At 42.4% G+C, this 10,417-nt stretch overlaps 2 protein-coding genes across 2 annotated transcripts; one reads left to right on the forward strand and one right to left on the reverse strand.

Moving 5' to 3' along the window:
• The first annotated feature begins 585 nt into the window (after window positions 1-585).
• LOC147338473 (uncharacterized) lies at window positions 586-1,990 on the forward strand. Its single transcript, XM_086298119.1, has 3 exons — window positions 586-835; window positions 915-1,044; window positions 1,541-1,990. Exons 1-3 carry the CDS (start codon window positions 772-774, stop codon window positions 1,707-1,709), a joined length of 363 nt encoding a protein of 120 aa, XP_086154245.1. The 5' UTR covers window positions 586-771; the 3' UTR covers window positions 1,710-1,990.
• A 2,468-nt stretch (window positions 1,991-4,458) lies between these two features.
• Window positions 4,459-9,513, reverse strand: LOC147338474 (gamma-aminobutyric acid receptor-associated protein-like 2). The gene is made up of 4 exons (XM_086291834.1): window positions 9,325-9,513; window positions 6,710-6,765; window positions 6,451-6,623; window positions 4,459-4,943 (listed from the first exon to the last, which is right to left on the reverse strand). Exons 1-4 carry the CDS (start codon window positions 9,356-9,358, stop codon window positions 4,853-4,855), a joined length of 354 nt encoding a protein of 117 aa, XP_086147960.1. The 5' UTR covers window positions 9,359-9,513; the 3' UTR covers window positions 4,459-4,852.
• Window positions 9,514-10,417: the final 904 nt, after the last annotated feature.

Raw genomic sequence — 10,417 nt, forward strand, 5'->3', positions numbered from 1 at the left:
TTACTACTGCACTACAACTTGTACCATATGTGCTTTATAAAGTTAAATTCATATCAAACATATTAAACATAGCTGCTATGATCTTTTCTACTCATTCCTCTGCATCTACCAGCAGTGTCGAGGCTCTGCGGTCAGAGGGTCCCAGAGGAAACCAAGTGACTGTTTTTAATGTTTCTAATGTTTCTAATGAAGCCGTGGAAGGACTTTATTTTTATTTATTTAAAATGAGAAATCCCAGCCGCTTGTGGCCCCGTCCCTCTCTGAGCCTGGTTCTGCCGGTATTTCTTCCTTTTAAAAGGGAGTTTTTCCTTCCTACTGTCACCAGAGTACTTACTCAAACAGGGTCGTGTCATTGTTGTTGTTTTCAAATCGGATGAGTTCTGCCAATACAGACCGATCAGTTTGTAATTTTCACATAAAGCTCTGCCGAGTTTATTTCTCTGATTTATTGACAACAAATCAGAGAAATAAAAAAAGAGAGAAATAGATCAAATGTGATATTCAAAGACAGATTTTAGTTAAAAGTAAAATGAGATTTCGTTGCATTTTTCTTTGGTGGTTTTAACATCATTTAAAAAAAGAAATCCTCTGTAAGGGGTTTCTCTGAATCCTGTCAGAAAGGAGAAGAAGTGGAACCAAAGGGGAACCGTGACTTCTTAGAACACACTGAGCCATGAACGTGGACGTCGGATATAAAGGGAGCAGCGAGCAGCTCGGAGCACATCAGCCCTGCACATTCAAACAGAAGAACATCTGTCTGTGTCGGGAACCATGAAGACTCTGCTGGCTCTCACAGTCCTGACGCTCATCTGCTTCCTGAAGCACAGCTCTGCCAGTGAGTACCGCTGACCTCTGACCTCTGAGCGCCGTGAGTCTGAGCTGCACTCGTATTAACTCTGTGTGTGTGTCCACAGTGCCAGTCGCTATGGAAATGGTGATAAACGGTGTCGAATGCTGCGAGGTCGTCACTAATAAAATCCACATACCAGTGACAAAGGTGAAGCATGCGATGAAGACCAGCGGCTGCAGTCGTGATGCAATCATGTGAGTACATGAAAGTCAGGTTACAGGTGTTGCAGGTCTCTGTGCAGATGCAGAACTGTAGAGTGCGGCTAACCTGCATTAATATCTTTGATGTTTTAGTTCATTTAGGAGGCATCGAATTTGGAGGAGTTGCAATTAAAGAGGATTTTAGAACATTTTGACTTTGAGATTTTTATTTTGCCTCTAGTCTTCTGATTGAGACAGTTGTAGTATGTTATTGTGAAGTAGGCTTACACAAGTGCAGTTAGAACTGGGAGGCTCTTATTATGAAAAACCAGCGTGCACTCTCTTTTGGCTCCATGTTTGGGCTCCACCAGTCTGAAACTCAGTAAATTTGATCGTCTTCTGTGTGTTCATCATCGACTGGTAAAACTAAGTACTGAGAAAAATGAAACTGGCTGCTGTGTGACTTATTTTTCAGCTTCTTTCCATCAGTGGCCCTGTTTGCGATGTTGTGACGTGTACATTGACACTACGTGTCGTGTGTTTCTTACAGCGTCACTACTCGGAAGAAGAAGTTCTGCCTTGATCCTGAATGGAAACATGCGCAGATGCATCTGGAAGAATTCAAGAAAAGATCAGCGCCCACCACTCTGGAACCTGAAACCACTAAAGAAATGAAGACAAACGTCTCGTCCACCACTCTGAAGCCCACAACCATCTGAGTCTGGAATCCCAGAAATGATCAAAGAAGCTATTTGTTGCTCTCATGTGTTTTGAACTGTTGCAGAACTTTGATCATTAATGATGATCACACAGAAATGTTTCTAGTTTAAAACCTTTAAAGTTTTTCTTTTTGGATGTTTTTTATGAGAGAAACCAAGTACTGTGACTGAAAGTTTCAAATGTCTGTTCGTCATTGCTCCACCTTTCACAATAAAAGCTTTATTTTTGTACGCTTTAAAGCCCACTGAGTCCTTGTCTGAGCTTGTTGGTGTTACCGCGACTGCTTTATTTAGAGCAGCTGTGAGTCATGAAGACATGCACCCATGTTATAATAATGTTATGTTATGACAAACATCACCTTCATAAAGACCCAAAGCTGGAATAAACCAGTGTTTGCTGTATACTTTTGGGACCTTTGCGTCTTCGCCGTCAGCAGCCGCATCTTCTAACATTTATTTTTAATTATAAAAGATGGATTTTATTATTATTTCACCGTTTTTACACATTATTTGTCAAAGTAAAAGATTTGATTTGTCGTTCTAGAGTTTTAACTCAAAGCTGTCGACGCGAGTGATGAAAACAAAGACGAGCAGCGGCGCTTCAGCGGCTCAGAGATCAGATGTTATTTAGAGAAAGAGGAACTGTGGTTTGTTTACACCCGAGTATCCTTAAAATTCAGAGAAAGAACGCAGACATTACAGGAGGAAGTGAAACCAGAAGAATACACACAGAAACACAGTTTTACACAGATTGATCATGAATTAGTTTTAGGTAGTTAAATAAAAGTGTTTTATATCTTTCTGTTGTAGATTTTGTGTGTATTTCACATTTTTTGGAAACGATTACAAAATGTCTTAAATCAGACCTTCCCAAAGGGGGGGCCGCCCCCTAGGAGGGGCGCAGAGCCATGGCAGGGGGGCGCAGAGCCATGGCAGGGGGGGGGGGGGCGCGGTATGAAAAGGAAAAAAACTAAACGCTTGGACACTGCGAGCACAGGCGCCCACAGACACGCAAAGCAGGAGATGAAGCATCGCTGAATATGTTTCCAAACCAGCTCCATTCTAAGCCAAAGACGAGAAAATATGGTGACGCAAATCTTCCCTTTGGCTTCACCTGCACAGGTACAGAGGTAGGTCTCCCTGCAGGGTTGGTTTCCCCTGTGTCGGGAGCAGCGCTGGGCTGTGTAAATCACGGACAAACAGGATCCCACAGCTGTTTATGTTTTTAAACCCATTTTGCACAGAGAGGCATTTTTTGAAAAATGTATTGATGCAATGTTGAATATTATTACACAGGAAACAACTACACCTAAAATAATGACACCGTGACGCCTCTGCCTTTGTAAATGGAGGGACAGTAACTGCATGTAAACCTGCAGACAGTCAGATTAACAGTATTTTGTCTCCATCTGCGATTCATCTCATGTAAACAATAACGTGGCCACAGCGTGACGTGAAAAAGGCGCATATATACCTTTGACGTTGCATGAAGAACTCTGTATTCCTCGTCCACACATAAACGCAAAAAGGAGTTAAAAAAAACCTCCGTTCTCGGTGACGCGGACGAAACAGCTGCGTGTTCACAAATACCCGTGTAGGTGCGGACGCAGCGTGAAAGAGTTAGAAGTTTATTTTATTACTGCCTGTGATTTATTGCAGATTACTTGTATTTGCTTAATTGTTTACTAAATGTTTGAGCTGTGAAATAAACCGCAATGGAGCAAAAAATGGGCGCGTGTGGTTGGAGGATGTGTTTGTGCGCGAACATTTTTCTTGTAAAACAAAGGAGCAAAAACAAGTTTGGGAACCGCTGCCTTAAAGTGACATTAAAGAGTTAAAATCTCTGTGAAAAGGTAAAATAATAAATAATAAATGTAGTGAGTGAAGAGGAGTCGCTGAGTTCATTTTCAAACTTTGCTTTCGTAGAAGTCAGTAACCACATTCTCACAACCTCACTCAGATATCGAGTGTCTGGTTCCTGATTCGAGCTGCTAATACCAAGTATGAGAACTCAGCACGCAGACGCGCTTCCACGAACTTTCATGTGTCCCTGGTCGGTTTTACCCAGAAATCACTGCGGCAACTTCATCCCACCGAAGAGCTCGTTGCACTTTGTGCAGCGTAAAATGTCACGATTAGAAACTCTAAACAGGAAGTGAAAACTACTAAATGAATGAATGTTTTGCAATAAAGTGACTGAAAGTATCAAAGGTTAAAATCACAACACAAGTCATAAATGACACCAAACAAAAAGAAACGAGACTTCCTCCTAAAGCGTATACAATCAGATTTCACTAAAACCAAGGAGCAAAGGGTCAAAGTTCAGTGAATCATCACGCCTCAAACAACACGTTTGAAAAGAGATTATTTTGAGCGACGTCAGGATCATCCTCAGTGCTGTGAGAGGTTTTCTGGATATTTGTTCCACGTGCACGCTCCAGACCATCAAACAAATCTTAATATTAGTTAAAGATAACCTGAGTAAATACAAAATACACTTTTAATTGATCATTTCATTCATTCAGGGAAACAAAAGCTATGTGAAATGACACCACTCTGTGCAGATGATTCTCTGCAGCAACATTTGTAACAATGTTGTAGTTTTTCTTTGTTTTTTGTCACTGTTGTGTCATCTGTTAACACCTCGACTGGAGGCGACACTCATGGGGATCTTTTGTGCTGAAGAGTCACATGACCCCATTTGCATCAAATAACACACAGTTTGAAGAAATGAGGAAGGTGCCCGGGATTTATTTTTGGCTTTTTATTGGTTAGGTCATCCAGCTACCTTACCGTCAAATAATTCATTTTTTTAAATATCATCTTCAAAGAAGAAAGCACAACTGAAAGCAAAAATCATTCACTCGTCACTTTTAAAAGGTGGAAACAATCAATAATAATAGTAAATCAAGGTTCCTACTAAAACACTCAAATCACAACATCAAACAAAGAGTAACTGAAATGTGACACACTGGATCTGTAAAGAGGAGGTGAGACATGAGCCGGGACAAGCACGCCGGAGTCTCCTGATGCGCATCCGTGTCTGTTCCAGTCTCTGAATTTCCCTCGCTGTCTCCCAGGGGCCAAGTGAGGGCTGTGATTGGATGTGGGTGGGTGTCAGGAGAGGCAGCTTTTATTTTCCTCTAAAAGCCAAAGGTGTTCTCCCCGCTGTAGGCCACGTATAAAAAGCCGTCCTCATCCTTCTCCTTCTCGTAGAGCTGCCCCATCGTGATGCTGAAACATGGAGGGAGACGCAACGTCGTCACTGAACACCAAATAAGAAAACAATCCACCGCAGAAAAGACACCGACAAATCCGCCCGGTTAGCATTTTTTCATAAATAACAACAGAAATCTGTGAACATTTGGAGGAGTAAATGGTCTGTATTTGTATAGCGCTTTACTCGTCCCTAAGGACCTCAAAGCGTTTTACACATCCAGTCATCCACACATTCACACACAGGTGATGGCAGCTACATTGTAGCCACAGCCACACTGACAGAGGCGAGGCTGCCGGACACTGGCGCCACCGGGCCCTCTGACCACCACCAGTAGGCAACGGGTGAAGTGTCTTGCCCAAGGACACAACGACCGAGACTGTCCGAGCCGGGGCTCGAACCAGCAACCTTCCAATTACAAGGCGAACTCCCAACTCTTGAGCCACGATCGCCCAAGTGACGCACACTAGCACATAAAGAGCGGCCGACAGCCTGTAAACAACAGTAGACTTGTGATAGCAAGCAAGCGAATAATGAAGAAAACAGATTTTTAGACGGGAAACTGTGAGAGAGAGAGAGCTGTGCATGAAGTGTGATTTTATCCTGGTGGAAGCAAAACAGCGAAAGTCAGAGTGAGTTCATGACGATGTTTATGTGAAGCGTAGTTTGGATCTTCTTTTGCTGCTGGTTCAGTCAATATTGTTTGGAGAGAGATCAAACTAACAGCTTTAGAATCATCTGCACAAAGACATAAACACAAAGCGCGGAGCCGCCGAAACATCAGAATCAGCGAGCTGTCGGCTTTCAGCCCCGACCCTGTCCGCGCCGGCGGGTGAGAAAGGCGACATCTCACTGATCCTGATGATTCTGATGCGTCGGCGGGTCCGAGCTTTGTGTTTATGTCTCTGTGCAGAATCCGTGTTCCTGCTCTCATTTACTGTTTCAGCTGTTTGGTGGTTGTTGAAATTTTGTGAGGTTTAACCTGAGATTCTGGCGTTTCGGGCAAAATAAATTAATATTAAAAAATCAATTCAGGATTTCAATGAATCGATATCACGTTATCCAAGCTAGAATCGATTTTAATCTATATATCGATAATCAAAACCCAGCCCTAGTGGAAACTGACCCACTAACACTGAAATACTGAGACGTGCAGCATTCTGAATGCTGAGAGACAAAACTGAATGAATACAGTATTAAATGAATGACGGGAAGATTTACAGTTTTCATCTGTTGTGTTTTGCAGTAGAGTAAATATCTTCCTGTCAGGCCTTCTTTTATCATTCGTCCTCCAAAAGCCGAGCAGATTCATGGAAAATTAAAGATATCATAGATATGATGTCTTTTATCTAAAGACCTTTGAAACTGAAACGGTTAATGGTGGCAGCCACCAGTATTCGCTTACAATCAAACATTCAACCCTCACACGACCTGAAGTTACAGAGCGAGGTCATTTCAGATCTCATTATTTTACTTTATAATATAAAAATCAGACAACGAGGTCCTCTGAAAGGCTGAGCTCACCTGGACTGAGGCACCGTCTTATCCACAAACAGGAAGATGGCCTTCTCCGAGGGCAGCTGGATGCGTTTCCTGATGATCCACATGAACTGGGCCACTGTGATGTCAGAGGGGACCAGGTACTTCCTCTTGTCGATGTCCACTATCTGTGATCCCGACACTTTCTCCACGATCACCTGAACGCAACGACACACACATTTCATCATCAGCGAACTGGCCGACTTGCAGAAGCAGCCGCCCACGCGTCGTCGCGCTCACTCACCGGGACGCGGTCAGGGTACTTGTTGCGGATTTTGGCTGACTCTATGCATCGATGTTCTGCAGGAGACAAAGACACACGCGGGTTAGTCTGACGGGTGTTTCTCGGCACCTCGCGCTGTTTCCAAGTGAAATTTTAAAAAAAAAGGCTAATGAAAGTTAACCAAAATGAAACTATAAAGAAAATTATTATTATTATTTTAACAATAATGAAACAAGAAACTGACTCTGAGTTCTCACTTGATTAAACCACAGAAACAAACATGATTAAAAAGACAGAAAACTACAATAACGATCAAACAGATGCAAATTATAAGCAACAAATAACAAAAAACAGACATTACAAAGAGCTGCTATTCATTGCAATCGAATGTTCAACTTAATTCAACATATTTATATTGCCCAACAGCTTTGCATGATTCACAGTTCAAAATAAGCCTTCTTTATCTCATACAGAGCCTTGTTTCATATGAACATCCACCAGGAGCAGTGGATATATGACAGGGTTTAACAAATGCAGATTTAAGTCCACTTCAATCAGTGAAAAAAGGTTTTCAGTAACTTTCTAAATGCAAAGGCAAGCTTTGGCTCCCTGCAGCGCCCCCTGTGGTGTGGAGGCTAGCTTCAGCAGTTTGTTTACATGTACCAAATATTATCAGCCTTCTTAAATGATCAATAAAAGCTACTTTTCAAAAAGCAGCTGACTTCTTCAGTTTAAGTCTTTAGGTCCCTGGTGGTTATGTGAGGAGTTCTTCAGAGAGGTTTGTTTAGAAAAAACCTTCCTCAGACAGCTCTCAGCACCTCCTGCTGCTGATTATGTACAGAGATCGATATCTGACGGTGGAGTTGTTGTCAGTTAACACCACCTCTGGCCGCCCGAACACCTTCGATCCGCTCACTCAAAAGAAGAACGTGCAGGCACTGAATCTTTAATAAAACATCACCATGTTGGCTCTATGATATCACGCCGCATGCATTCCTGCAAGTATTTATTCTGGCAAATATTTGCACTAAAGTAAAACAATCACTCTTGTTTCTAACAGTTCACCAGCTCCTTTTCCTTCAGATCATTCGTTTTCACTATGTCACATGAATTTAAGATGAATGAGCACAAATGGACAAAAATCCTTATCGCGGTTTGTAGTCAGCCGGCTGAAACAGCGCTCGGCATGAGGCCGCAGGAAGCACATCTTATCTTTCACAGGAAGCACTGGGGTTGCCCTGAGCTCCTGTTCAGGTTTCACAGTTGGCTGCCATAGACATGCTAATTGCTGCAGTTGCTTCTAGTTTGCATGGAAGATACTGAATTATCTGCAAACCCTCGCTAACTACTTCCTGAACTGTAGTGAAACACAAAGTGCAACACAACCCAGAAATTCACCTTCCCTGTAAAGGTTTCGACTTTTGTGTTTTGCATTTTTACAGCTAGAAATTAGCGAGCATTTGCAGAAATGTCCGCATCTTCCTTCCAAACAGCGACTGGGGCGACGTGTAGCGACCTATGCCATCGCAGGAAGGTCCATACAGGTAGCACCGTGTACCGTAAACCTCCAACCAGTCCCCTCACTGATCTAGGACCGTGTGACTCTGTGGGGCCTTGTTCACGCCACCCTACAGCATCACAATGGCAAAATGGTGGACAGGTTAATGGTCATGTGACTACAAACCCTGAATAGTGCTAGCTTGAAAGAAAGAACCATAAATACTTTCTTAAGCTTTTATTATAACAACATTTAATAAATGACACAAAAAAGTTACCACTGATTTTTTTTACCTAAATCAACAGGGGGGGAGGGGGGGGGAGGGCCTTCACCAACATGTGCTTGTCTTTCTTAACGGAGACAACATTTGTGCTATTTTAAATCCTACAAATAATATTTCATGGTAAGTTTCAACCACTGGTGGAAGTCAGCTTACACAATATTTATTACAATTGCGTAATTATAGAATAATACAATATTTTTATGTGAAATTAATGGATATAAAACTATTTTACAGTAACACAATCACAGGGAAGGTGCTCCTGCACTCCTCCTGTACTTCACTAAGTGAGTTTTCCTGATTACCTTGATTTACTTTACTGTACTTCAGCTGTAACTGAGCACACTTTAAATGATCCCTCAGCACATTTACATGTCTAAACAGATGTTTCCAGCTGTGTTGCATGCGGCTGGCCCGCAGTGTAGAGCTGTTTGGTCATCCAGCTGCTGATGAACTGCGAGCAGAGGCGAGGCCCGACTAGCTACTTGCTGAGCCAGTATACACGATTAGCCTGAAACTGGGTCGTCGTGTTAACAACAAAGACACGATGGTTTGTCCGCTTCCACGAGCCCAGTACACGGCTTTAACACTACGGGTTTAAAAGTTAACGATAACAGGAGCGGACATCAACATTTACACCTGTATGTCCCCGTTAATGGATCGCTGGCTCCTCTATGGACAAAAGCCTGGAGAACAGGCCCGGCTCCCCGCAGGGCCCGTTTACCAGCGACACCTTAGAAACTTTAAAGCCCACATTAACTCCCATACGGAAGAATAAACAGCTAGACTTTTATAACATAATAATAACAACTCATAACTATTTTTCCTCACTAATCAGAACGTCGCCTCCATTCTCACCCAAAGAGTGGTCTTCTTTGAACATCCATTTCATGTTTGCCGTTTCCGGGCTCCTCTCGTCGGGTGCAGCGGGCTGTAAACGCGACTCACGGTTAAATTTGGGGCTCAGCAATCTTCCCGCTCGCTGTCCTCTCAGTTTTAACCACAAACGAACACACGGCTCGGCACCTCCCAGCGCTCCAGCTACACAACAACAACAACAACAACAGCAACAATCCTCTTCTTCACGATCAGCCTGCTGAGCCCCGCCCAGCCCGTGACGTCACCAAGGCCCCTACCATTCCGCCATGTAAAGGGGGGAGAGAAAGACGGAAACATCGACTCTTTCTCTCTGTAAACGTAATAATAACGAACAAGCAATGGCGAAATGCATCATAACTAGGCTAATAACCACATAAGACCTAAGTAAGATTAAATGTTTCCATTTCACTGTATGCATAAGCCGATATTAACATTTCACATGGTAGTTTATGCACTGTTCCCCCCGTAGTGATGCGCAGTCATACGTATTTCTCCTCGCTACAACGTAAACACAACCAGCATTACAGCGTTGTCCCCACAGACATGCGCAGTTTGAATCCCCTAAATGCAACCATTACTTTCGTTAACAAATGCTGAGTATTAAGAATGTTTTATGATGTCGTGGCAGGGCTAAGACTTCTACAATAATTAATTGATATTAAGATAAAATGAATAAATATCTATCTTCCTGTTTTGCTTTGAAAGGAGAGATCCAGAGCACAGCCTCCAACTACAAACCCATGGCCTTGCTAATTCTGCTTCTGGAGGTGTTGCAATCAGAAACGTGTCATTGCTTTTTTTCCTCTCTTCTCATTTTATTCGAGTAACATAGAACTAATCTGTCCTGAACCTTACATAACAGGGGGGTCCAACTCATTTTACATCATGGACATACAGAAAAAGCTCTGGTAGCTTTTTGCCAAGACTGTCCTGAATTTTGGACTAACTAAAAGTTTATATTTAAAGAAGAAAATAATAATTTAAATTTATTTAAAAAAAAAAATTGTTCTGTTTTTCTATCTGTTACTGGCTGTGGCAAGGTCTTTGTCAGTAAAATAATTTGTAAAAAACT

The sequence above is a fragment of the Aulonocara sp. 'chitande type north' Nkhata Bay genome, linkage group LG1 (genome assembly GCF_057382095.1).
Source record: "Aulonocara sp. 'chitande type north' Nkhata Bay isolate Kocher_YH1m ecotype deep benthic linkage group LG1, A_spYH_male_GT1.1, whole genome shotgun sequence".
Lineage (NCBI taxonomy): Eukaryota > Metazoa > Chordata > Actinopteri > Cichliformes > Cichlidae > Aulonocara > Aulonocara sp. 'chitande type north' Nkhata Bay.

Bases quoted from the DNA above. Each gene is read 5' to 3' on its own strand.
- LOC147338473 (XM_086298119.1), top strand. From the start codon at position 772: ATGAAGACTCTGCTGGCTCTCACAGTCCTGACGCTCATCTGCTTCCTG. The intron at 836-914 runs GTGAGTACCGCT...GTGTGTCCACAG, and splicing joins CCTGAAGCACAGCTCTGCCA to TGCCAGTCGCTATGGAAATG. The intron at 1,045-1,540 runs GTGAGTACATGA...TGTTTCTTACAG, and splicing joins TGCAGTCGTGATGCAATCAT to CGTCACTACTCGGAAGAAGA.
- LOC147338474 (XM_086291834.1), bottom strand. From the start codon at position 9,358: ATGAAATGGATGTTCAAAGAAGACCACTCTTTGG. The intron at 6,624-6,709 runs GTGAGTGAGCGC...CGTTGCGTTCAG, and splicing joins AGTACCCTGACCGCGTCCCG to GTGATCGTGGAGAAAGTGTC. The intron at 4,944-6,450 runs GTGAGCTCAGCC...TCCATGTTTCAG, and splicing joins AAGACGGTGCCTCAGTCCAG to CATCACGATGGGGCAGCTCT.